We start from the raw sequence: 27,106 nt of genomic DNA, 5'->3' as shown, positions 1-27,106 counted from the left end.
ATTGGTTTTTATCTGATGGAATGGTGTAAACTGTATTCTCCTTCCAAAAGCAAGCCCTCGTGATTCGAAATGGTGAAAAAATGAGCATAAATGCAGAAGAAGTTGTCGTTGGGGACCTGGTGGAAGTGAAAGGAGGGGATCGAATCCCTGCTGATCTCAGAATCATCTCTGCGAACGGCTGCAAGGTAGGTTTAAACAGAGTCTCCACAGTTCCGGACAGAGTGAGTTGAGTGGGCCAGCAGCCCGGGATGAGGCTCGTGTTGCTCACGTGACGCGTCTTACTTTTCTCACGGGCAGGTGGATAACTCCTCACTCACTGGAGAATCAGAACCGCAGACCAGGTCTCCGGATTTCACCAATGAAAACCCCCTGGAGACACGGAACATTGCCTTTTTTTCAACCAACTGCGTTGAAGGTAGACCGTTTTCAAGCACTCTTCAGCACTGCGTGGCATTTATTTTGGGCATTAACAACCACCACCAAAATAAACCCACGGCCACAATTTCTCTTTTTGTCTTATTGGCCCCATTTCTGACCACTTCAGTTAGGCACAGAGCAGAAGCAGTTGACTTGCTGGCAGGAAGACCCAGGAGGCCTCGGGGCTGTTTTTTCCCCTCTTCCCTCCACCTCTGTGTGCCTCTTCTGTTGGCAGTGCTAAGCTAGCATGGGGTTCGGAGCCGCTGTCCTGCTAATGGAGAGAAATCCCTTTGCCACAGTCCCTATAGTTTAGAACAGATGGCGTGTACCACCAAGGAGCCGGCCCTTAAAAACATGCGTGTTTCTGTCTCTTTTTTTTTAAACCCGGCCAGGTAATTGTGCAGGTTCTGCGGCTTCATTGGTAAAATTTAGTACAATTCCCCCTCCTCCTCATTTTAAGGTACTGCACGTGGCATTGTCGTGTACACGGGGGATCGCACCGTGATGGGCAGAATCGCCACGCTCGCTTCTGGGCTGGAAGGGGGCCAGACTCCCATTGCTGCGGAAATTGAACATTTTATCCACATCATCACGGGTGTGGCCGTGTTCCTGGGCGTGTCGTTCTTCATCCTTTCTCTGATCCTTGAGTACACCTGGCTTGAGGCCGTCATCTTCCTCATCGGCATCATTGTAGCCAACGTGCCGGAAGGTTTGCTGGCCACCGTCACGGTAAGAGGCTTGGGGAAGGTGATGCTCGCTCGCTCTGACGGCCTGCCTGAGTGTGAGAGCCATCCGCTACCCTTTCCTCAGGGACTGCGGGGGCTGCCGACTTAGGTTTTTTTTGCATGTGTTTGTATGTGGGTTTTCTTCAGAGCCACCTGGTAGGGTTAGACAGTGAAAAGACCTCAGCATGTTTTTATACGGAAGATAGTAACCCAGAAGCATACTTTTTTTTTTCCTTGAATTTTATCACATGATCCAGAACAGTGTAGCACAGAAAGGAGAAGAACTTGGGGGTAAGTAGGGAAAACAGACTATGGTACATCTTGGATATTTTCACTTTTCTTAATAGTCTGCTTTTTGGAGAGGGGTGGGGGAAGCCCCACGTACACGTTACCATTATTATTTCCTCCAACTTCAGAGGAAGCTTGGAGAGATTTAGTTTTAGGCAAATTTCTCCCATGTTAGGGGGTAGCCAGAGTTAGTATGGAACGGCCGCCTGGTCAAGTTAGAAGTAATCTGGCCCCAACGCTTTAGGTGTGCCTGACCCTGACCGCCAAGCGCATGGCCAGGAAGAACTGCTTAGTGAAGAACCTGGAGGCTGTGGAGACCTTGGGGTCCACGTCCACCATCTGTTCAGACAAAACCGGAACCCTGACCCAGAACCGGATGACGGTGGCCCACATGTGGTTCGACAATCAGATCCACGAGGCCGACACGACGGAGAATCAGAGTGGTAAGACCAGGGCCCGGCCCACACCTGAGCCTACCTGCTTGCTTGCTTTTTATCATTTGGTAAAGAGTCAGGGTTTTAGATGGTTTAGGTTTTTTGTCTTTTGGGGTTTTGTTTGCATGTCAGTACAAACATGGTTGGAAAATGCCTAAAACGTGACTAGTTTTGTTCATTGGGAAATGAGACGTGTCACCTCACATCTCTGTAGGCCCTTAGTACAAAGCCAGTGCATTATTTTCCTCTCTTTTTGCTTCCACCAGGTGTCTCATTCGACAAGACCTCGGCCACCTGGCTCGCTCTGTCCAGAATTGCAGGGCTTTGTAACAGGGCCGTGTTCCAGGCTAACCAGGAGAACCTGCCTATCCTGAAGGTCGGCTCAGCAGTTCTGTTAAGGTTGCCTTTGAGGTGTGCAGATGCCACCCAAGAACCACCACCTGAGGGTTCTGTTTGAAGAGCACGTGACCTTTGGGGGCTGTAGAGTAATTGGGACACTTGGAATGGTCCATGGGATGCTTTGCTATGTGTAACTTGAGTTGTGTTGCCTGTAGACCCCAAACACTTTCAGTACCCTGTGGTCAATATAGGTCAGTAAAAGTGGAATATACAGTAAAAACTGACCAAAGAAGAGTTGGGGGAGGTGGGAGGCAATCTTTACTGGTGAAAAACCTAATTAGTAAAATCCAGCTTTACTCCTCTTTTGAGTTTATGTGATGATCACCTAACCTAGCAGACAGTGAGGGCTACTTTTGTGACTTAAGAATTGCATTTGCATATTAGGATACAGCAGATTCCAGTCAATCCCTTAAGCCATTTATTTTCTTAAAATAGCTCAGTTATTTCTCTTATTTGTTCTTAGCTGGCTACTAATGTTGCAGAAATAAGCTAAGCGTACCCGGTGGAATTTGCATGAAATTTGAAATGACTGAGAGATTTTTCTGTGTGGCCCAGTAAAGACTTGGTCCCAGAAAGGTCACGAGCTGCACAAGGTCCTTGCGGACAAGAGGAGCTGCATGGGGCCCTCTGGGCGGCTCCCTCTCCCCAAAGCTGCCTGTGGTGGTTCTGGGTCGAAACTGGGTTGTTGAAGAGAATGTGGCTCCGACGGAACCGAGATGGCTTCTGTTGTGAAGATAGGATTCCTTTATTCTTTAAAGGAGATTCTCTTGGCATTGAATTGATGTTTTGAGGAGGATGTTGTTGATCTTGGGATAAAACTTGAGATGCCAGCTTCATCGTTTTTCTTACCTCAAAGTGGAAATTTTCTAGTCTTTGAGCACAGGGACTCATAAATATCCAGTCTTGCTCATTTAAAAGCTCCAGAAAGGTAGCATGAGATGTTATTTCTAAGTTATTTCAGGGGGATAATGCCATTAGTGACATTATCAAAAAAAAAAAAAAAAAAAAAGGCATGCAGCCCTATTCTGCTTTAGTAACTGGCCTTTATTAAAGTGATCCCACTTATTTCATGCTTCTTACCAAACTTCACCAGATTTCTCGTTAAACAGGGCTACTATATTTGTAAATGAGCATAAACTTGCTATTTGCACGTGCGGCCTGGCATGCCAGAGTTCTAAAATGTTTATCTGTGTAAAAGTTTGCTGTAGCCGAAAATGTTTTTAGTATGTCAAAATATAAGTGTTACAGTGTATCACACAAAATATATGTGTTACCGAACATGTACGCATTAACTAAAATGGTGGCTGATTACATTACCGTTGGAGCTAATAATAGCTTTCAGTTCGTATCGTTCAGGCCCAGACAATCCTGCACAATTGAATTAGTTTAGAATGTGAAGTCCTGTTTTGCCCTTGACACAGACAGCTTGCCCGCCGTCCTGAGAACCCAAGGCGTTTTCTTTTTTAAATTGCAGGGCAGTGAAGGGTACCGTAAATATTTACATTCTCACTCTGTATTTTCAGATTCATAACTAGAAATAGGTGGTTGGGAATGGTTGGCTTTGAGACTTCTCAGCAGGCCCAGGGAAGGTAAAAAAAAGGCCGGAGTAGGCTGGAAGAGTGTGTTGTGCTTCTCCCAAGCGTAGGTGACACCTTCTTGCGCCGGTTTGGGGGGGGCCTCTGGGTGGGGTGGGAGGCCAGGAGGCTGGCAAGGAGGAGGTTGGAGTTTAGGGGCTATGACGCCGTGGTCACTCGCCACAACTGTGCTCCTCCTTGCCAGCTCCCCTCTCCTCCTGACGGGTGGGAAGACATTCTGAGTCTTCTCTGGCTTTCAGGGATGCCTGGGTAGAGCGCTTTCAGGGTGACTAACAGAGGCGTCTCTGTTCACAGCGGGCTGTTGCAGGCGATGCGTCGGAGTCCGCGCTCCTGAAGTGCATTGAGCTGTGCTGCGGTTCTGTGAAGGAGATGAGAGAGAGATACACCAAGATCGTTGAGATACCCTTCAACTCCACCAACAAGTACCAGGTCTGAGGGTCTGGGGAGCTTGTGGGGGGCCCGAGGGGACAGACGAGAAGGACATACGCTGGAAAAAGATCCATCATCCCTTTTGGAATTTTCCACGCTGAACTGCTTTCTAGAAACGAATGAGTCACAGCCTTTATGAATGCTTTAACTTTACATCTTACCCTGACTCCTCCGTATAGAAAATCCTAATCTATTTGAGTATTAGTAGGATAAATGAAGCCTCTTCTAATACGTCGTCCGGGCCCTTTTGAATTCTCACTTGTCGCTTGGAGTGGGTGTGGGCGTTTGGAGAGGGGCTGGGTGGGGCTGCAGGTGCACACACGTGTGCCAGTCCCTTTTCTGAATTTTCTTCGGAAAAATCGTGTACATGAACACGTGTCGGGGATGTATGAGCACCTCGCCACGTTTGTTTCTTCTGTAGCATTCAAAGTGTGTTACAAGGTGCGAGACACTTCAAAGTTCAGAAATAGGGCATCTTGGATATTTTTGAAAACAACTACTAGGGACTTACCTGGTGGTCCAGTGGTTAGGACTCCACCCTTTCACTAACAGGGGCCTGGGTTCCATCCCTGGTCGGGGAACTAAGATCCCACAAGCTGCGCGACGCGGCCAAAAAAAGAAAAAAATTCCCTCCCTGGGCTGTCCGGCCCAGCCGTCCATCGTTTGCATCTCCATCATCCTTCACAGTTGTCCATCCACAAGAACCCCAACACAGCTGAGCCCCGGCACCTGCTGGTGATGAAAGGTGCCCCGGAAAGGATCCTGGACCGCTGCAGCTCCATCCTCATCCACGGCAAGGAGCAGCCCCTGGACGAGGAGCTGAAGGACGCCTTTCAGAACGCCTACCTGGAGCTGGGTGGTCTTGGAGAGCGCGTCCTGGGTATGCAGATAGCCTGGCAACAGGGCCGCAAACAAGTCTGGGAGACGATTGCAAGTTACTGGGTTAACCTCTGTTTCTCGTTAACTTCCCTTTACTTGCCCCCTATTGTTTTGAAAACAATAAGCGCTGGAGACACTGGGCAGCAAAATGCTGCTGGTTTGCTTCTGACTCGGACTTTGACCTTTGGTCTCGTGCTGGTCAGTTCTGTTTGCTCAAAAAAAGAGGGGAAAAGAGTTTTATGATCTGGCTTTTGTTGCTGTGCCCGTGATCTGTAAACTTAACGAAATGAAAAGGAATTCCCTAGGGCATCTAGAATAAAGCCACTTCCTGACTGCCACGGAATGGCTGTGAATTTACACGGGCACTTGTGCCGCCAGCGCATAAATTAGATGAACGGTAAACTCGGGGCCCAGGATGCCACCTGTCCTTCCTGCTCTGTCAGCCACCTCGGATTAGAAGTACATTCACCCACTGTGTCATTGAGAAAGTGGCATTTATAATCTTGTAGGTTGACAGATAAAAATTCGTTATTGATGTAATTCTTCTGTTCTTAGTTTGGGTAACTTAGAACTGGTCCCTTACTCACGTTCTTACCTGCTCTCGTCTAACTTGAGGTGTCTTAAGTCTCTATCCAACTGAAGGGTCGCTCTTAAGTGGTTTTTGTTTCTGCACCTCCCACCCCAGAGTAGAAGCAGCCTCTCTTATATGAACTCCACTTGATACCACTTTAAAGTACACTGTAACCTTCACACAACATCGAAAGAAATATCCTGAATATCATGATTCTTGTGTGAACAGTAATACTAGATATAAACCCCTTGGGCAGAACGTGTCTGATCTGCATTTATCCTCAAAGAAGCTGGCGCGATGGCCCACGTGGGTGCCCAGCGGTATACTTCGGTTAGAGGAACAGTGAGCAGAGATGTGGCCTTGATTTTTCCCAGCGACGGAAGTGGGGACAAGTAATGACATGACGTGCCACGTCTCAGTAACTGAGTGGGCAGGTCTAGGAGCCGGAAGCCCTGGTGCCAGAGTCAGTCTGCTCTACAGTGAACAAAGCCTCTTCCTCTGAGGCTTAGTGAGGGATTCTGTCTTTTGCACAGTTTTTCTTCTAGGCATTCTGTGTCATTCATAAACGATCGATAAAACTCACTTGGTTATAAATGTAGACTTTAAAAAACCTTCCAAACTCAGTGAATAATAAGTCGCTGTCCTGCTGCTGCCTCTGTTACTAGAAGTCCTCACAGGCTCCCTGCCCTCCTGCAGGTTTCTGCCACCTTTCCCTGCCAGATGAACAGTTTCCCGAAGGCTTCCAGTTTGACACCGATGATGTGAATTTCCCTGTTGATAATCTCTGCTTTGTGGGCCTCATCTCCATGATCGACCCACCACGGGCTGCCGTCCCTGATGCCGTGGGCAAATGTCGAAGTGCTGGAATTAAGGTAATGCCCCGCCCCCCTTTTTGGCATCACCTCTCAGCAGCTCGGGGCACCCTACTTAGTGACGTTGCCTTGTGGGGTCCATGTGGCAGCTGGTGTTTCTCACCTGGAGTATCAATTTCTCACCTGGAGTATCAATTTCTCATCTCCAAAGCTTTTTAGTTACCACCAGAGAAGACCAACTGGTATTAAAATGTTGGTGTAAACTGCAGAAGAGGGAATAAAAAAAAAAAAAAAATCAGCTTTTTAAGGGAAATGTAATGTAGCAAATTAAAAAGAGCAGAAGACTTGGTAAGTTTTTTTTTTTTTAATAAAATAAATTTATTTTAAAAGTAGTATGGTTTAACATATTCAACAAAGTTACATAGGCACTTTTTTTTTCCTTTAACATCTTTATTGGAGTATAATTGCTTAACAGTGTTGTGTTAGTTTTTGCTGTATAACAAAGTGAATCAGCTATACATATACATATATCCCCATATCCCCTCCCTCTTGCATCTCCCTCCCACCCTCCCTATCCCACCCCTCTAGGTGGTCACAAAGCACTGAGCTGATCTCCCTGTGCTATGTGGCTGCTTCCCACTAGCTGTCTGTTTTACGTTTGGTAGTGTATATATGTCCATGCCACTCTCTCACTTCGTCTCAGCCTACCCTTCCCCCTCCCTGTGTCCTTAAGTCCATTCTCTACGTCTGTGTCTTTATTTCTGTCCTGCCCCTAGGTTCTGAAGAACCTTTTTTTTTTTTTAGATTCCATATATATGTGTTAGCATACGGTATTTGTTTTTCTCTTTCTGACTTACTTCATTCTGTAAGACAGTCTCTAGGTCCATCCACCTCACTACAAATAACTCAATTTCATTTCTTTTCATGGCTGAGTAATATTCCATTGTGTATATGTGCCACATCTTCTTTATCCATTCATCTGTCGATGGACACTTAGGTTGCTTCCATGTCCCGGCTATTGTAAATAGAGCTGCAGTGAACACTGTGGTACATGACTCTTTTTGAATTATGGTTTTCTCAGGGTATATGCCCAGTAATGGGATTGCTGGGTCGTATGGTAGTTCTGTTTGTAGTTTTTTAAGGAACCTCCACACTGTTCTCCATAGTGGCTGTATCAATTTACATTCCCACCAGCAGTGCAAGAGGGTTCCGCTTTTCTCCACACCCTCTCCAGCATTTATTGTTTGTAGACTTTTTGATGATGGCCATTCTGACCGGTGTGAGGTGATACCTCATTGTAGTTTTGATTTGCATGTCTCTAATGATTAGTGATGTTGCTCATCCTTTCATGTGTTTGTTGGCAGTCTGTATGTCTTCTTTGGAGAAATGTCTATTTAGGTCTTCTGCCCATTTTTGGATTGGGTTGTTTGTTTTTTTGATATCGAGCTGCATGAGCTGCCTGTATATTTTGGAGATTAATCCTCTGTCAGTTGCTTCGTTTGCAAATATTTTCTCCCATTCTGAGAGTTGTCTTTTCGTCTTGTTTACGATTTCCTTTGCTGTGCAAAAGCTTTTTAAGTTTTATTAGGTCCCATTTGTTTATTTTTGTTTTTATTTCCATTTCTTTAAGAGGTGGGTCAAAAAGGATCTTGCTGTGATTTATGTCATAGAGTGTTATTTTGAAATATTTGCCTTGTTCTAAATTAATACACTTCATGCAGTGAATGGCATGTGTTGTGTGTTTTCAGTTAACTGGTTTTGGAAGGAATGTTTGGTGTACTCTGTATTGGTCTTAAGTTGCAGAGTATTGTTCAGGTGCGCTGATACAGCGTGGTTCAGTGTAGTTCGTGTGGTCTGTCTTGTTGCTGGCTGTTTGATTCTCCGCCTTCTCATTCTCATGAGTACTACTGCCCTGAAAACTTTGTAAAAATTATCCTCCTACCACCTCGACTGTATTCTAAATATAATCTGGGGTCAGAAAGAGCAGTGACTGATTTGAATTCTTGTTACTTACTGCTTTCCCTCCAGATTGGGCCAGTTTCAGAATGCTGACCCTTTACTCACCAGCATCAGATGTTTATCGTTTTTTGTTGTTGTTGTTGGTTTCAGTAAATTTGAGTATTTTTCTGTGATGGTGTAAAAGGACAAAGATACTGTTTACTCTGTGTGATTGTGCGCCAAGATGAAAGCTGGGTATTGCTTTGTGTCTTCTGTGAACTCACGTCTATATTTCGGGCTAGTTCGTGTTTATCGGTTTTATATTTGCATTTCTTTCCCTTTGATATTACAAGCCGAATCCTCCTTGACATTTATTCTTGCGTACTCGTAAGACTTCTCAAGGTCATTTGCTAGGCAGCTGCGTTCAATAAATCGTCCTCTTCCTTGTCACAGGTCATCATGGTCACCGGAGACCATCCAATCACAGCCAAAGCCATTGCCAAAGGTGTGGGCATAATCTCGGAAGGAAACGAGACTGTAGAAGACATCGCTGCCCGCCTCAACATTCCAGTGAGCCAGGTGAACCCCAGGTAAGGCAGGAAGGTCAGACCCCTGTTGCCTTGAACGTGCAGGTGCTGGAAGTTGGGCATCTTCAGCTTGGTTCTACAGTTTTCTTCTAGGCTTGCTCTGGGTTAGGGACGCCCCTCCAGTGCCAGAAAACAGCCTTGTTCCTAGGGAGGGTTTTCAATAAGAGCGGTCACCGTAAGCAACACTTAGATGGTGCCTGCCGTTCTAAGCACTTGCTGCGGTACCTGCGAAGGTGGGTGATACTCCCACCTTGCGGAGCAGGGAGGCTGAGGCCGAGTCACGCAGTACACTCGGCAGTCTAGCTTCTGAGTTCACACTGTTAACCACTGCGCATATGGCCCTGCACCCAGCACCTTGTCATTTTCAGGTCCACACTAACAAAATAAAATGGGCAAGGCACCATTGTCCAGGTAGCTCAGGCCAGAAAGGGAGATTTTGGTAATAAAGTAGAATAGATAACTTGAGACAACTTTGTTTTTAATGTTTTGTTCAGGTTTAGGGCCGCCCCCACTCACCCCTAGCCAAACCCTACTTTGGGTTTGGTTTTCCGTCAGCTCTGTCACCGCCTAAAACTTAGTTATGTTATTTCAATGCGTCTTATAAAGATGGGGAAAGGAAGATGAGAGGCAGGCCTGCCCAGTGATTATTGTGAGTCTTGAATGAGATAATATATATGAAAATGCTTTGTAACCTGTAAAACACTGCACAGATAATACACAATGGGGACAGTTCCCTCTGGCTTCGTGGTGTTTATGAAGTGTTCTGCGTAGTGTGGCAACATTCCTTCTTGGGGATGAGCACCGTGCTGGTGACGTGACAGGTGACTTGTCTTTCGGTCCTAATGGTAGGGATGCCAAGGCCTGCGTGGTACATGGGAGTGATCTGAAGGACATGACTTCCGAGCAGCTGGATGACATTCTGAAGTACCACACGGAGATCGTGTTTGCCAGGACCTCTCCGCAGCAGAAGCTCATCATTGTGGAAGGCTGCCAGAGACAGGTCAGCGCACAGCCGGGGCCGGGCTCTTTCAGGCGCCACTGACCTCGGTGAAGGCAGTTCCAGTAAAAACAAAAAACAAAGCAACAGTGGTGGAAACATGAGCCAGTTTCTCTCGGTCTCGGTATACACGTGCCAGTGAGACACTGCAGGCATAGAGAGAAGGGTGGTGACTGGCTCACGGCTCAGCCGAGACAGGGACTCCACTGCACAGGTCTTCGCTGTGGCCCACGGCCGGAGCTTCGGCACTCGCCTGGAGTAGCAGAGCAGGGTCCTAATGTGTACACTGGAGATGTGACTGTCCAGGAGACTCGCATCCCAGACCTGGGAAAGACCTGGGGGTGGGGGTGGGGGGGCTTTCCAAAGCGCCACTCACCCAAGTCATGACTTGGAGTAGCCCTTGTGAACAAGGTAAGGGACACATCTGCTGTCACTCCTGGACTCTGGCTGTGTGCATTCCTGGCTGAGACGGTTCCGCGTCTCTGTAGAGTCTCAGTGGGAAAGGAGCAGTGTCTGTCTTGAGAGGCGACTGGAGGCTGCACCTCCCTTATACCCATCGCTAGACTACATGATTCCTAACCCGCATCCCTCCTTTTTCCGGCAGGGCGCCATTGTGGCTGTAACTGGCGACGGTGTCAATGACTCTCCGGCTTTGAAGAAGGCTGACATCGGGGTTGCCATGGGGATTGCTGGCTCAGATGTGTCCAAGCAAGCTGCCGACATGATTCTCCTGGATGACAACTTTGCCTCAATTGTGACTGGAGTAGAGGAAGGTGAGAGTGCTGCGTGTAAAGCGACCACCAAAACCTCACCCAGATGCTGCCGAGCCGTGTCCGTGTCTGTGCGCTTAAGGGGTGTGTGCAGGATCTGGTCCCTCCCATTAAGCTCTACGGTAAAAACAGTCTTTTGCTTTCGTAGGTCGTCTGATTTTTGATAACTTGAAGAAATCCATTGCCTACACCCTCACAAGTAACATTCCAGAGATCACCCCCTTCCTGATATTTATTATTGCCAACATTCCACTACCCCTGGGGACTGTCACCATCCTCTGCATCGACTTGGGAACAGACATGGTGAGTGACTGTCACGGCTTCCACACATCATAGTGTTAAGGTGTGGCATTAGCATGCACCGCTGTGCTCTCTGGGTCCCCGTGGCCACTGTAAGGAAAAGAAATTCTCGGTAGTGACATTTCCAACGTGTGGCAGCCTCAGCATCAAAGACTGAGTGTTATCGTTCCTCAAGACAGCTGACAACATCTATTTATCAGATAGAAATCTTCCCTTTTGTATAATTTTGCCCCCCCCCCTTTTTTTTTTTTTTTTTGAAAGTGGGACTCGTAATATCTCATGTTATGAAAAACTTTTTTTTTTTTTTTTGCGGTACGCGGGCCTCTCACTGTTGTGGCCTTTCCCGTTGCGGAGCACAGGCTCCAGACGCGCAGGCTCAGCGGCCGTGGCTCACGGGCCTAGCCGCTCTGCGGCATGTGGGATCTTCCCGGACCGGGGCACGAACCCGTGTCCCCCGCATCGGCAGGCAGACTCTCAACCACTGTGCCACCAGGGAAGCCCATGAAAAACATTTTTTAAAGGGAGGGCAAGAATTTTAAAACAAAAGGTTCACAACATCAGCTTGCTGGTTTCTGATCATTTTAAATCCCTTCTCGCCCCTCCTCCCCAGGTTCCTGCCATCTCCCTGGCTTACGAGCAGGCTGAGAGCGACATCATGAAGAGACAGCCCAGAAACCCCCAGACGGACAAACTCGTGAACGAGCGGTTGATCAGCATGGCCTACGGACAGATTGGTGAGCCGGCAGATTTAAAGTATCTGGAGGGGTGGTGTCTGCCTTCTGAGACTTCAAGTGTTGGGTGACTTTCAAATCTAGGATGAGCCATGACCTAGGGTGAGACTGGGGATTTTTTTTTAGATTCCTTTCCAAGTGAAAATAAATCTTTTGCCGTCTGCCAAGAACCCATAGTTCTCTAGACTGGGCACCTGCGACTGAGCTCATCTGCCCTAGGACTGAGGATGCCCCTGCTCACAGAGCCTGTCCAGTGCCAGGCACAGTTCCTTAACTCAAAGGCGGCTTTTCCTGGGGAAGCCTAGTATCTGTCACTCATTTGACTCTGCAAACCCTAACTCACTGTCCAGAGTTTGCAGGTTTGGCTAATAGGTCACTGCCAAGCGGCTACTCTGCACACCCACTCTCCCCACCCCCAGTGCTTGATTTCTGTTCCACCAGTGGCGCATGACCAGCTCACAGGTGGTCTAGGCGGTGGGCAGTGAAAATACCCTTTGATCCTAAATCCTCTGCCTTTAGGAAAACTTGGTGAAGCCACCATTAGCAACTTGTTCTTCTGGAGTAATGGGTTACATCACTGCGAACACTCGGGTAAAATGGGACAGATTGGTACATTATGGAAACGTGGAAAAGATTGATTTGACAGTTGCTGACAACAAAGTAATTGGCTGATGGCCAATTTTGAGCAGAAGGAAGACTGTGTCCAGAGCATGGGATGAAATCCCACCCCAGGAAGTTGAGGGCATAGTGATTGGATTGGGTCCTGGGGAGAACGACCCTGAAAGTGAGGGAGGAGGAAGATTAGGTCAGAAAGTGCCGCTTTCATGATCTCCACAGCGGCTGGGAAAAAGGCGGTGTGCAAACATGTTGAGACATGGGAGGGAAAGTCATAATGTTTCAGAAATTAAAATGTAGGGAAATGGATTTTTACCCCCAAGGGTCATGCCCTTATAGAAGCAGATGATAGAGTAATAGAGATGGGTGTTTAAGAGCAAGGCCCGGGTACCGTCTTTTAAGCTCTAAAAAGTGACTCATAGTGGAGCGGGTTTGAGCGAGGAGTGTGTCCCGGGTCGTCCGTCCCACCGGTCATAGCCTGTGAGTGACCAAGACCTTCCTCCAGGCCCTGGCATTCAAGTTGTCTTTCCAACCTCTCAGGTATGATCCAGGCCCTGGGGGGCTTCTTCACTTACTTTGTGATTATGGCTGAGAACGGCTTCCTCCCGACTCACCTGCTGGGCGTCCGAGTAGACTGGGATGACCGCTGGATCAACGACGTGGAAGATAGCTACGGGCAGCAGTGGGTGAGTGGCGGCTGCCCGCCTGACCAGTGCTGGACGGAGCTCCTCCAGCCCCACGGGGTGGGGCCACATGGCCTCCGGACACGCATGCTCATCTGTCTGCCTTATGCATTTCAGACCTACGAACAGAGGAAGATCGTGGAGTTCACCTGCCACACCGCCTTCTTTGTCAGCATCGTGGTGGTGCAGTGGGCCGACTTGGTCATCTGCAAGACCAGGAGGAATTCTGTCTTCCAGCAGGGGATGAAGTGAGTAGGGCACAGTCAGGGGGTTCTGGCTCAAAGAAGGGGTCTGGTGACATCTAAACCCTTTGCCAAAAGCCCAGCACCTGACACCCAGGGCAGAGTTTCTGGAAACTTATTTGTGGAGCAAATGGAGGAAGCAAAATGTTTTCTAGGTTTTTTCATCTGACCTCAGTCAGGTTCCTAAGTACGACTAATAATACATAAAGACATCGACCTGCCATTTGACACGTAGCATTAGAAGATACACTTCTGTTTGTGTTTTTTAACTTTGCCCCACTCCTTGTTTTTTTAGGAACAAGATCTTAATATTTGGCCTCTTCGAAGAGACGGCCCTTGCTGCTTTCCTTTCCTACTGCCCTGGAATGGGTGTTGCCCTGAGGATGTATCCCCTCAAGTAAGTCCATCCTCTTCTAGCTCCAGAAAGTGGGAAATAGTAAGTGTGGCTTTTCCTCTCATGACACACGTTAGTAGCTGTTATTTTGGGAACTCTTGGGTGATGTGTACAAGAGTTCCTCTGGATTGGAAAATGAGGAAAGGCTGACTCAGTAATGCAGACCAGCAAATCCCCAGACTGTGCTTAGGATTTGCTGTCACTAGGGCCAGCCGGGCTCTGGCCCTTGGGCTTGCCCACCAGCCAACTGCACTGAGCGCTCAGGTCCCCCATGGCCACAGCCCTGTCGTCTTGAGGCCAGTGGGGGATATGCTGGAGTTTGGGGGCACAGGTTCCAGTCTTGATTGGCCCACCCAGTCACTGCGTCGCCTGGCAAGTCCCTCACCTCTGTGGGCCTCTGACTCTTCTGCTCTCGAAGGACAATGGTGGAGCAGATCCGAGGTCCTTTTACTTTACAGTCGAGCACGGGTAGTGTTAGGAGATCATGGGTGGAGGATCGGAGGAGACTGACCACTAGTCTTTGGCCAGAACCAGACTGGCCTTAAACATGGTGAATGACTGCACTTTTGATACACCTGACTTTTCACATACAGGGTTTGCCACAAACTCCAGTAGTGTTTTGAAGCATTGAGTGCGTTTGTGGTGTCTGCCAGCTGGTTAAGGTTAGGCAGCTGCAACCTATTAAAATATGCTAAACCACAGAAAATGGGACCCTATGAGTCAAGCTTTTGATCTAAACATCAGTCTTCCCGTGCTCGCTCAGACCCATATGGACTCTCGACTACCCTGTTGCCCTTCACCTCCTCTCACTGATCTCATCCCAAAAGTAACCCAAACCCTGTTGGCTTCCCTGACTGCCTATCTGTGGTGCAAGGGGAGCCTGGCATCCAGGGTCTTGTTACTGTGCCAGCCTGTCTTCCTAGCCTTATACCCATCCAGGCTTATGTTAGGTGAATTCAGTACTTCTCTTCTGCCTACATGTTTGGGAAGGCTGTTCCCTTCTCGCCCCATCAATCCCGATCGTTCTTCAAGGTTGGTTTTCTCAGGGCTTGTCCCCATGGGATCTCACCCTCCTGGACATGTGCAGCAGCAGCCCTCCTTTGCCATTATTGTCACTTCTGCTCGCATAGATTGTTATTTTCAGAGCATGGACCACGACATCTGTTTTGACTTTGTGTCTCCAGCCCCCTGCACAGAGCTGGCACAAAACAGGGGCAAGTCTTATCCAAGGTGAATCCTGTCATCTTGGGCCATTGTTTGTTAAGAGGAGGCCAGGAGGATCAGAGCTCTCTAGAAGGCCCAAATGGAAAATCTCTACAAAATCTCAGCCTACAACAGGCTGGTGGTGCCCCAGGGCATCTTTTGCTATGACTAGAGAACTTGTTCCCAATAGGTTCTACCCAGTGTGGAAGGTGGCTTAGTTAAGTACAAGGGTCCCCAAGTCAAACGAGGTCATCTTCTAGCATGTGGAGGACACACGGGACAGGAAGAGGAGGAGGAGATGCCAGAGCTCTGTCTTGGGACAGTCTTCCTCCAGTGGTTGCTGCGGGAAGCTGGTAGTCAAGAAAGCATCAGCCTCCTTTGGAGGCTGCCTGGGGAGCCCGTTTCCAGGCTGGGGGCTGTGGCAGCAGCCCCTGGGCCCCCAAAGGCCTCGGATCTCTGCTAGGGTTCAGCTTCTCGTTCCCCAGGTCTGGGACTCAGCGCACTCCTGACTGCCCCGCTGTCAGAGACCACATTCGGGGGATGATTCAACTGGTTGTGACCCACACTGGCAGTTCTTTATCTTCAGGTGCCAGGACATCAGACAGATAAACTTGAGTGAGCTTCTTAAATACTTTAGAAACGGAAGAAAGAAAATGTCCAGTTGCTCTGGAATCGTCAACAACAAAAAAATCTAAGCTGACCTACAAACCAGTTCTCATGGAAAACCCAACTGAAGGTGGCAGTCCGCTTTCTCCTGCCGCTCCGGGCCCTGAGCGCGCAGCAGCGGGCTGTTTTCATCCTGTGTGCTGTGTCCGTGCTCGGCCGGCTACCCATGACTGTACTTGGCTCCTCCTTTCAGGCTGATTAGTTCATGATCACTATGCTGACGTGCGGTTTCTTTTTCCTTTGAGTTGCACGTACACGTATAAATTGTCACTTGCTTCTACTTCCAGACCTACCTGGTGGTTCTGTGCCTTCCCCTACTCTCTTCTCATCTTCGTGTATGACGAAGTCCGAAAGCTCATCATCAGGCGACGCCCTGGCGGTAAGAACAGGCATTTGTAGTTGGGGGTGCGGGCTGCGGAGGGGTGCCTGTGTGGCCGCTGGCTTTTGCTCTGTTTCCTTTGAAGTGTTTGGGCTCCTCCACCGTCAGTCTGCTTGGCTAAGTCCATTGGAAGCCAACTGTAAACTGACTTGAGTCACAGCCCAGCTTCAGAACGGAGATCTCAGTTGAGGTTTCAGAACTGACCAAATACAAACCAAATAGGATGCAGTGGAAACGTGGTTAGAAATCGAAACCATCTTTCCAATTAACACATTACTCTTAAAAGCATTTAAATAAATACAGTTGAGGGCCCAGATTGAATTTGGGTCAAACACCCCACCCCGCCATTGGCTTTGTTCCCCTGAGGTCCATTCTTTCTGTCTTTCCCTCTGCCCCCTCCCGAGGAGGAAGACTCACTGTCGCTTATCTCTGTCTCTTTCTGTGGCCCCCCCAGGCTGGGTAGAGAAGGAGACCTACTACTAGACCCCCTCCTGCACGCCGGGGAGCATCACGCCACACACTCTGCACCCACCACCCACCCCCTCTTTGTGTACTTCAGTCTCGGAATTCGGAATTCTACCCTGGTAGGAAAGCGCCGAAGCATGTGGGGGAAGAAGCGAGATGTCCCGGGATGAAGCATGTAGCTATATGGGGGGGGGGGGGGGGCTGCCCGAGAAACATCCGTCTGTGGGAACAGCATCGGGGAAGGTTTTTATGTGCCTTGTTGTTTTTGTAAAAAGGAAAACTCGGAAAGACTGAAAGAATACATTTTATATCTGGATTTTTACAAATAAAGATGGCTATTATAATGGAATTGGTCTCATGCCCTCATCACTTCCATGGTCCAGATCGTCTTATGTGATCGGTCTGGAGCCGTGGTTCCCAGCACACGAGTCCCTGGCCAGGGGCTTCATCGGCATCATTGGAACTTGTTAGCACAGCGAAGCCGGGGCCACTGAACCGGAAGCTAACCAGCCATCTGTTTAATAAGTCTCCAGGTGATTCTGATTTCACATTCAAGTTTAAGGACCACAGATTAAGGGGAAGCTTTCTGCCCGTGCTTTCGTGGTCTGAGTAGGTGAGCTTACCTCCCCATTTTCCCGTGGGCCACTGCGGGTGGTATGGCTGGAACTCCCCCTGCTGCCTTCACATCTGCTTCTTGACGGACACACCCTTCACGAGAAGGATTTTCAGACCCTCAGGGGAGGGCCTCCTCTTCCCGTCCCGGTCACAGCCCCACCTGTGGTCTCTTAGATCATCACCGCCACCACGACAGCCTCAAGTGTCTCTAGACGAAGATCTGTCTGAGAAGCAGAAACCTACCTATTATGCACAGTCTGTTAGGACATCACAAAGAGCTTCCCTTCCACGTAACTCGTTCCTAATTTAGCATCGAATGGCTCCATTTCAGAGCGCTTATTTTCCAGAAGCTACTTAAGAAAAAAAGGTGAAAGATCTGTTTACTTCAAGGTCAAGTATACCTCCGGCTTCCAAAGAGTGAGTGTAAAAGGCCCCCTCAAGTCCCATCGCTCAGTAATCCATCCTGCGTGCTGTTAACTACCTGTACTTGAAGGCTGTCCTTGCTTCAAGCCAATGCAATGAGGAGTCCTTACTTCGGGCACCAATGATCATGGCCTGCCAGGTGGTCATAGATTGGGTTCGAGTATTTTTTCTCTGAAAAGCTCATGCCTCTTGTGCTCACTTCCAAGCTGTGCAGATAGGAAGGGAACGGCTGACGCCCACATCCCAGCCAGTCATTACCCCCAGCCTCTCCTGCTAGGGGCACTGGGAGGGCCAGGTGGTCTGTGCCGCCTTAGTCCAACCCACCAGTCTTCCCTTCTTTCTCGGGGCACTTTCTTCCAGGATGATCTCTGTGCCTGTAGGCAAGTCATTTTTAAAGAGACACTTGTTCAGCCGAACATAAGGAAACTAGGATAAAGCTAAGAACTAACAGATCTTAGGCTCAGGGCCGGTGGTTCCTGAGTCCTCCCTGAGGACATAGCTCTGAGGGCAAGAATGAGGCTGCCCCACGTGCTTAGACTGGCGCAGCCTTGTCAGAGGCTTGCTGGCCTCTCCTCTACTCCCTGCGCGTCTGTTCCCTGGCACGCCTGACAGCTGACCAGTGAACACACCCCTGATGAAGGTCATGGGTATTCCCTACCTAGAGGCATTTGAAGCAGCCTGAGACCGTAGACTCTGGAGGTGACCCCGGATAGCTTTCTGGCCAGGCCTCTGCAGCCCTGGACTTCTGGGAACACGGCGGGGAAGGCAGAGCAGGACAAGGGCAGAGCGGAACCTCCCGCCGTCTTTCCACCAGAATACCTCTGCCCTTTCTCTGTTTGACAATCCCTTGAATAAAAAGTTTTACAAGCCAAACGTTTGATCTAGAGGCCGCAGATAAGCAACAGGCAAAGCTGGCACCAAAGCCAGGCCTTCCAAAGGGCCAGATTTTTCCAGGCTTCCTACTCGCAGCAAGAGTAAGTGCCCGGGCTTCCTCATACGCCTTTACATTCACCCACTAACTTCAGCCCCGTCCGGAGGAGCTAAAATTTGCTCCAGAACAATGGAAGCGGTCTACCCCACAAATACGCAGCTGAGCCCCCTTGACTCCCACCTTCCCCTCCCCTGCAATGCCCTCCAGACATCCCCAGGGTCATGCCCTCTTGGTCACCCTCTGTGATGCCCTCCCAACACTTTCGACCACCTGCCCCTTTGGCCACGTCGATAATCTGAGCTCTTGCCATTTCCAACATCCTTACTGCTTCCTTATCGCTTTAGCTCTCACCCTCCTTCCTTTGATGGACAAGCTTCTAAGGAGAGTGCCCATCACTTCATCCCTCTGCCTCCTGCCAGCTCCCATTAACACTGGTCCACCGAAGTTGTCCTGGTTGAGGTCGTCACTGATCTGACTGTTAATCCACTGGGCACGCCCCGGTCCTTCCTTGGCCTCTGCAGCACCTGTGACTCCATCACACGCCTCCTGAAACAGCCGCCGTGTCTCTCCGACATCACCTCTGCCCTCTGCTCACCTTTCCCCTCATCTCCACCTGCCCCTTGGCTGCTCGGGAGGTCCTCACCCACTCCCGCCTCCTATTCTTCCTGGGGTTTCACAACGGACCACCTCGATGATGCTTCCCAACTCTCCAATCTGGTCCTCCCTCCTGAGCCCCAGACCCATAAATCCAGGTGTCTCCTGGACATCTGTATTTTTTCAGAAAGAGCACAGCACCCTATAGAGTCTTAACCCCAGTAACAAACCCGAGTCTGAGGTCCCTCACAATGAACATGCTCTAGGCAAAGACATCTGTCGCCCTGTTGCCCCTTTAGAACCCTGGAAGTCACGGGAGGCTTCTCTCCCCTACCTTGCTGTGGCCCCGCCACCCTGCCGGTCACCGACCACTGCTGGTTCCAGTGTGGTGGCTGAGAGCCTGGGCTTTGTGTCTTAACACCCTGGGCACAGTGGCCCCCTCGACCACAGGCACGGAATTTAGTCTCTTTGTGCTTCACTTACTCTAGAATAAGGGTGGTGTTTCAGAGTTGTTAAAAGGATTATGTGAGATTATATGTAAAGGGATTAGCACAGCGGCTGGCACTATAAATCCTTTTCTCTGCCACCGCTGCCTTTCACATCTGGGCATCGGCAACAGCTTCCTGACTGGTCTCCTTACTTTCTGCCTTCCTCTAATTCAGCAGCTCTCAAAGTGTCATTTCTAGGCCAGCATCATCTGGGAACTTACTAGAAAGTGCATTCTAATTCAGACCTCCTGAATCAGAAACTCTGGGTAGTGGGGAGAGAACGAGTGATCTGTTTTAATAAGCCTTCCAGGTGATTCTGATGCACGTCAAAATCTAAGAACCATTGCCCTACGCCATCTTCCAAACTCCCCTTGGCTGCCTCTCACCAATGCATGTCTTCATCCTTGACCTCAGCACAGAAACCCATCTCTGCTCGGCCATCCAAACTCCTGGGCAGTACAAATGTGCTCCACACTGCTTCCCCTGCCATCCTACAAGTCCCCTTGGCATCCCCCTTCCAACCCAACCTTGGCCCAACCTGCATTCTCCTGGCTAATCGACTCACCTTTGCAGATACTATTCAGGCCTTTGTTCCCTGGGAAAGGTTCAATGGGCCCTCGTTTTTGCACACCTTACTGTTAGCCCCTAGGCCTCTGTTTATTGGTTTGTTCCCTTATCAGGGAACTAGAGTTCCTGAGTGTGTGGATCAGGCCACACCCACCCCAACATCTGGCACAATCAGTGCCTGTTGAATGAATTAAAGCATGCTCTTTACCAGGCTTTTTTTTTCTGCTGCCCAAGCAGCCATATTTTTAACATTTCACCCTCATCTCTTGAGTCTCTGTTTCTGGATCAGAACTGATACCACCCAAAGGAAATCCATGCCCAGGCTTGCCAGAGATCTGAGTTAGGGTCTCTCTCCATCTCTCAAGACTCTGAAGTTGGAAATCAGAGAGTATTAAGAATGAGTCATGGGGCTTCCCTGGTGGCGCAGTGGTTGAGAGTCCGCCTGCCGATACAGGGGACACGGGTTCGTGCCCCGGTCCGGGAAGATCCCACATGCCACAGAGTGGCTGGGCCTGTGAGCCATGGCCGCTGAGCCTGCGCGTCCGGAGCCTGTGTTCCGCAACGGGAGAGGCCACAGCAGAGAGAGGCCCCTGTACCACAAAAAAAAACAACAAAAACCTCTTTTTCTAGCAGCTGAATGGGAAGGAGGACACCCCTTTCAGTTGTTATCTTCCTCGAAACTGTTCATTCTAAATGAATTCTCACATTTCCCTTCTGAATCTATCTACCATCTCCCTCTATGACCAAACTCCTCCTGATAGACAAATTTATTGAGTGCTTAAATGTATGCCAAACTGTTTGTCAGTGGCATTTAACCCTCATGACATAACCCTTAGTCATGGAGGGAATTAGGATGGCCAGAAATGGACTAGGAGACCACGGCAAGTGACACAAGAAGGTAAACAAGGTGAGGAGATCTACACACAGACACTGAAAGAGACACAGGTCCTCGGACCTGCCTGGGTTCCAGAGCTTTCAAATCCCTGTCCTGAGCCTCAGATAATCTCACAAGAAACCCTTCCCACCCTCCAGCTAGGTTGGAATCTCCTATTAGGTAGTTGATTAGTACTCTGCTGCTTCATAGAACTCACAGTTCTAACTATTTATTACTCAATTATGTAATAATCTAACATCCATTTTTGCCTGCTAACCTATAAGCCCTATGAGGTCTGGGAGCTGGTCTGTTCTTTTCCATTTTATCCCTGGTGCTCAGTTCAGCGCCTTAAAAAGAGAAGTTGGCACTTAGCACAGTGGCCAACACTCCCTATTTAAAGAGAAGGGCGGGTTCCGGCTCAAGAGGACGACGTAGGAAGATCCTGAATTCGCCTCCTCCCACAGACATGCCGAACCTACAGCTACATATGGAACAATTTCCTCTGAAAAAAAAAAACCCTAAAAACTAGCTGAGCAACTCCTACACATCAGGCAAAGCACATTGAAGCAGAGAGGAAAGGCTGAGACACAATCTGGCCGTAAACTCTACCCTCAGTGTGATGATCCACAATCAGGAAGGAATCTAAAGTCCAGAGCTTCTCCCTGAGAAGCAAAGGCACCCCAACTTTAAGACCTGCATCTGAGAGACAAGCCCGCAAAATGTCTAGCTTGGAAAGCCAACGGGGCTTGTGTCCACAAGACTCACAGGCTATAGTGAATGGAGAAACAGCTCTTAAAGGGCTCATATGTTTGGACTCACTTACCCCAGAGAACAGCGTGGAGCTGATTGAGAGGCGTCCAGACCTTATGTGAAAGAGGCGTATTTGCTTGCCTTAAAGCATCAGCCTGAGGGCAGACATCTAATTTAACACACACCTAAGGGCCTGCAGGGTTCTTCCTAGGGATGAAGACTGCTGGCAGGCACCATCTGCGCTCTTCCTCTGCCAGCTTGCTAGTATCTCCCGGGAAGGAACCTGTACCCTCCCCTCCAACACCCTGATTTTTGTGGCTGCCACCCAAGGAACACCTTTAGACCACCTGGCTCTGGTGGCCATTGAGACTTATGCTCAAGGGTCCCACAAAACTCTAACCAAGGGAGAAAGAGTTTTTAAACAGCCACCACCTCCAGGGCGTGGCTGAGGCAACAGTCCAAGGAGCCCAGTCTTCCTATGAAAGAGGCCTATAGGCTGTGGCCTGAGGGTTCTAATTAGACACACATCTAAGGTCCTACAGAAATCCTTTCCAGAGATCTCAGGAGACGGGCATTGGCTTTACATTCTCCATCTGCATACTTCAGAGCATCAGTATCTCCTGGAGGGGAGCTTCTGCCCGTGACAGGTGCCCCAGGTTTTCGGTCTGGTGCCCAGGGGACACTCCCTGATGGCCTGGCTCTCATGGCCAGAAAGGCTTGCATCCTTGAGCTTCACAGGCCTATAACAATCAGAGAGAATGCGTTTGGCTGGCTACCACCCCACGGCACAGCACAAACAGCAGACTGAAATATACACCCAGTCGCTCTGAGGAAGAGGCCTATTTTCTCGTCCCGGAGCTTCAGCCTGAGGAGCAGACTTCTGGTCTGGCACACATCTAGGAGCCCACTAAGGTGCATTTGAGGGACGATGGAGGCCATCTTTGTGCTCTCCTTCTGCCTTGTTCCAGGCAACTGGTTTCTCCCAGAAAGGAACTTATACAATCATTTAGCACCCCCATTTTTGCAACGGCTACCCAGAGGACATATCCACATCGCCTGGCTCTAATGGCTAGTGGGACTTACGTCTGTAGTCCCACAGGACTGTATAGTATTTGCATACTTTAAAATCTGCTGCCTGGGGCTTCCCTGGTGGTGCAGTGGTTGAGAATCTGCCTGCTAATGCAGGGGACACGGGTTCGAGCCCTGGTCTGGGAGCATCCCACATGCCGCAGAGCAACTATGCCCGTGAGCCACGACTACTGAGTCCGCGCGTCTGGAGTCTGTACTCCGCAACAAGAAAGGCCGCGATAGTGAGAGGCCCGCGCACTGGGATGAAGAGTGGCCCCCGCTTGCCACAACTAGAGAAAGCCCACGCACAGAAATGAAGACCCAATGCAGCCAAAAATAAATAAATTAAAAAAAAAATCTGCTGCCTGAGGGTCTGGCTTCCAGTCAGCCTGAATCTAGGTGCTGAGATACTTTCCTTTGGGACACTGACAGGTCTTGGCATACCTTTAACTACTGGGAGCCACTAAAAATAGACTGCTTAGGCAATCACAGAAGTTTGAGAGACAACCGAGAGCTAGGGAAAGTTTGAACAATAAGGTTCATCTCCTACATGAGGCCACTCTTTCAAGACTGGGAGAGATGGCTGTTTTATCTAACGCATAAAAGTCAACAGAAAGTCAAGGGAAATGAAGAAACAGAGGAATATGTTCCAAATGAAAGAACAAGATAAAATCCCAGAAAAAGTTCTTAAGGAAATAAAGATAAGTGATTTACCTGAAAAGAGTTCAAAATAATGGTCATAAAGATGTTCACCCAACTTGGGAGAAGAATGGATGAGCACAGTGAGAACTTCAACAAAGAGATATAAGAAAGTACCAGATAGAAGTCACAGAGCTGAAGAATACAATAACTGAACCGAAAAAAAAACACTAGGGGGGTTCAACAGGAGACTAGACGAAGTAAAGAAAGGATCAGTGAACTCAAAGACAGGACAGTGGAACCTACCCAATCAGAGCAGCAAATAGAAAAAAACAGGAAACAAAAACAACAATGGCTTAAGGGACTTATAGGAAAACATCCAGTGGACTAATATTCACATTATAGAGGTCCAAGAAGGAGAAGAAAGGGAGAAAGGGGCAGAGAATGTATCTGAAGAAATAATGGCTGAAAACTTCCCTAACCTGTGGAAGGAAATGGACGTCCAGATCCTGGAAGCCCAGAAAGTTCTAAATAAGATGAGCCCAAAGTGACCCACACCAAGACACATTATAATTAAAATGTCAAAAGTTAAAGACAGGGAGAGAATTTAAAAGCAGCAGGAGAAAAACAATTTGTTGGTACAAGGGAAGCTCCATAAGGCTACCAACAGATTTTTCAGCAGAAACTTTGCAGGCCAGAAGGGAGTGGCATGATATATTTGAATTGCTGAAAGAAATACTTCTAAACAAGAATACTCTTATCCAGTAAAGTTGTCATTCAGAATTGAAGGAGAGATGAAGAGTTCTTTAGACAAGAAAAAGCTAAAGGAGTTCATCATCACAAAACTGGCTTACAAGACATGTTAAGGGAGCTTCTTTAAGCTGAAAAGGGTACTAATTATAACAGGAAAACATATAAAAGTATAAAAACATATAGTAAAAGTTAGAATAATCTAATGTTGTAAAAATGGTGGATTAATCACTTATAAAGCTAGTATAAATGTTAAAAGGTAAAAGTAGTAAAAATGACTATAAATACAAAAATTAGTTAAGGGATATACAAAATAAAAAGATGTAAAATGTGACATCAAAAACATAAAATACAAGAGGAGGAGACTAAAAATGTAGAGCTTTAGAATGCATTCATACTTAAATTATTATCAACTTAAAATAGACTGTTATAATTTTTGGATGTAAGCTTCATGGTAACCACAAAGCAAAAACCTGCCCTAGGTACACAAAACATAAAGGACTTTAAGCACAGCACTAAAGGAAATCATCAAATTATAAAAGAAGAGAACAAAGAAGGAACAGAGAAACTACAAAACAGCCAGAAAACAATTCGCTAAATGGCAATAAGTACATACCTATAAATAATTATTATAAATGCAAATGGACTAAATGCTCCAATCAAAAGACATTGAGTGGCTGAATGGATTTAAAACAAAAACAAGACCCATCTGTATGCTGCCTACAAGAGACTCACTTCGGATGTAAGTGACTGAAAGTAAAGTGATGGAAAAATATATTCCATGCAAGTTTAGGTAGCTATACTTGTATCAGACAAAACAGATTTAAAAACAAAGACTGTAATAAGAGACAAAGAAAGACATTATATAAAGGGGTCAATCCAACAAGAGGACAACACATTTGTAAATATTTATGTACCCAGCATAGGAGCACCTAAATATTAACAAACCTAAAGGGAGAAATAGACAGCAATACAATAATAGTAGGGAACTTTAAATACCCCACTTTCATCAATGGCTAGATCATCCAGACAGAAAATCAATATGGAAAGACTGACTTAAACAACATGTTAGATCAGATAGAGTTAACAAATACATACAGAATATTCCATCCAAAAGCAACTATCTTCTCAAGTGCACGTGGAATATTCTCCAGGATAGATTATATGTTAGGCCACAAAACAAGCCTTAATAAATTTATGAAGATTGAAGTCATATCAAGCATCTTTTCTGGCCACAATGGTATGAAACTAGAAAACAATTATAAGAAGAAAACTGGAAAATTCACAAATATGTGGAGATTAAACAACATGCCATTGAACAACCATGGGACAAAGAAGAAATCAAGAGAAATTTAAAAATACCTTGAGACAAATAAAAATGGATATACAACATACCAAAACTTATGAGATGCAGCAAAAACAGTTTTAAAAGGGAAGTTCATAGCAATAAATCACTATATCAAGAAATAAGAAAAGTCTCAAATAAATGACCAAACTCTATACCTCAAGGAACGAGAAAAAGAATAACAGGGCTTCCCTGGTGGCACAGTGGTTAAGAATCAGCCTGCCAATGCAGGGGACAAGGGTTTGAGCCCTGGTCCAGGAAGATCCCACATGCTGCAGAGCAACTAAGCCTGTGCACCACAACTACTGAGCCCATGTGCTGCAACTACTGAAGCCCTCATGCGTAGAGTCCATGCTCTGCAACAAGAGAAGCCACTGCAATGAGAAGCCTGCGCACTGCAATGAAGAATAGCCCTGCTCACAGCAACTAGAGAAAAGCCTGTGCACAGCAACAAAGATCCAATGCAGCCAAAAAAAAAAAACACACAAAAAAACAAAAAACAAGAACAAACAAAGCCTGATGTTATTAGAAGAAAGGAAATAACAAAGATCAGAGCAGAAATAAAGGAAATAGAGACTAAAAAAAAAAAGCGATCAATGAAACTAAGAGCTGGTTATTTGAAAAGATTAAAAAAATTGGTAAACCTTTAACTAGACTCATCAAGAGAAAAGAGAGGACTTGGATAAATAAAATCAGAAATAAAAGCGGAGATATTACAACCAATACCACAGAAATACAAAGAATCATAAAAGACATGAACAATTATACTCCAACAAATTGGACAACCTAGAAGAAATTAATAAATTCCTAAAAATATAAACCTACCAAGACTGACTCATAAACAAATAGAAAGTCTGAACAGACCTATTACTAGTAAGGACGTTGAATCAGTAATCAAACACCTCCCAATAAATTTCCAGGACCAAACGGCTTCACTGGTGAATTCTACAAAACATTTAAAGAAGAATTAATACCAATCCTTCTCAAACTCTTCCAAAAAATAGAAGAGGAAGGAATACTTCCAAACATAATGTATGAGGCCAGTGTTACCATGACACCAAAACCAGACAAGGATGCCACAAGAAAAGTACAGGTCAACAACCCTGATGAACATAGATGCAAAAGTCCTCAAAAAAATTCTAGCAAACTGAATTAAACAATACTAAAATGATCATACACCATGATCAAGGACGATTTCTTCCAGGGATTCAAGGATGATTCAACATCCACAAATCAATAAATGTGATATACCACATTAACAAAATGAGGGGTTAAAACCATACGATCATCTCAATAGATGCAGAAAAGGCATCTGACAAAATTCAACATCAATTTATGATAAAAATTCTCAGTAAAGTGGGTGTAGAGGGAACGTATCTAAACATAATAAAGGCTGTATATGACAAGCCCACAGCTAACATCATACTCAACAGTGAAAAACTGAAAGCTTTTCCTCTATGATTAGGTACAAGACAAGGATGCCCATTCTTGCCGTTTTAATTCAATATAGTATTGGGAGTTCTAGACAGAGCAATTAGGGAAA

The 27,106-nt window shown here is 47.2% G+C and overlaps 1 protein-coding gene and 1 long non-coding RNA gene across 3 annotated transcripts in view; one reads left to right on the top strand and one right to left on the bottom strand.

Moving 5' to 3' along the window:
* ATP1A1 (ATPase Na+/K+ transporting subunit alpha 1) overlaps positions 1-16,868 on the top strand; it is a 33,186-nt gene extending 16,318 nt beyond the window's left edge. Inside the window, exons 6-23 of the mRNA XM_004263239.3 lie at positions 51-185; positions 298-415; positions 878-1,146; positions 1,675-1,873; positions 2,131-2,240; positions 4,153-4,287; positions 4,975-5,167; positions 6,434-6,609; positions 8,941-9,077; positions 9,924-10,074; positions 10,676-10,844; positions 10,990-11,144; positions 11,752-11,875; positions 13,028-13,173; positions 13,288-13,418; positions 13,708-13,809; positions 15,963-16,054; positions 16,509-16,868. Coding sequence (XP_004263287.1) covers positions 51-185; positions 298-415; positions 878-1,146; positions 1,675-1,873; positions 2,131-2,240; positions 4,153-4,287; positions 4,975-5,167; positions 6,434-6,609; positions 8,941-9,077; positions 9,924-10,074; positions 10,676-10,844; positions 10,990-11,144; positions 11,752-11,875; positions 13,028-13,173; positions 13,288-13,418; positions 13,708-13,809; positions 15,963-16,054; positions 16,509-16,537 — 2,571 coding nt within the window. The 3' untranslated portion in view covers positions 16,538-16,868. The remainder of the gene's footprint in view (positions 1-50; positions 186-297; positions 416-877; positions 1,147-1,674; positions 1,874-2,130; positions 2,241-4,152; positions 4,288-4,974; positions 5,168-6,433; positions 6,610-8,940; positions 9,078-9,923; positions 10,075-10,675; positions 10,845-10,989; positions 11,145-11,751; positions 11,876-13,027; positions 13,174-13,287; positions 13,419-13,707; positions 13,810-15,962; positions 16,055-16,508) is intronic.
* The window catches only part of LOC117203002 (uncharacterized), a 98,449-nt gene continuing 88,106 nt past the window's right edge, over positions 16,764-27,106 (bottom strand). Inside the window, exons 3-4 of one of the 2 annotated variants that reach the window (XR_007477791.1) lie at positions 17,227-17,358; positions 16,764-17,179 (exon numbers count right to left, since the gene is read on the bottom strand). This is a non-coding gene — a long non-coding RNA (uncharacterized LOC117203002). Of the gene's footprint in view, positions 17,359-27,106 lie in introns of both variants that reach the window. The other variant, XR_004485558.2, reaches the window with a different exon arrangement.

This window comes from Orcinus orca, chromosome 1 (genome assembly GCF_937001465.1).
Source record: "Orcinus orca chromosome 1, mOrcOrc1.1, whole genome shotgun sequence".
In the NCBI taxonomy this organism is placed as follows: Eukaryota; Metazoa; Chordata; class Mammalia; order Artiodactyla; family Delphinidae; genus Orcinus; species Orcinus orca.
The sequence above is the reverse complement of the archived record's forward strand: the minus strand, read 5'-3'. Positions and strand labels throughout refer to the sequence as shown.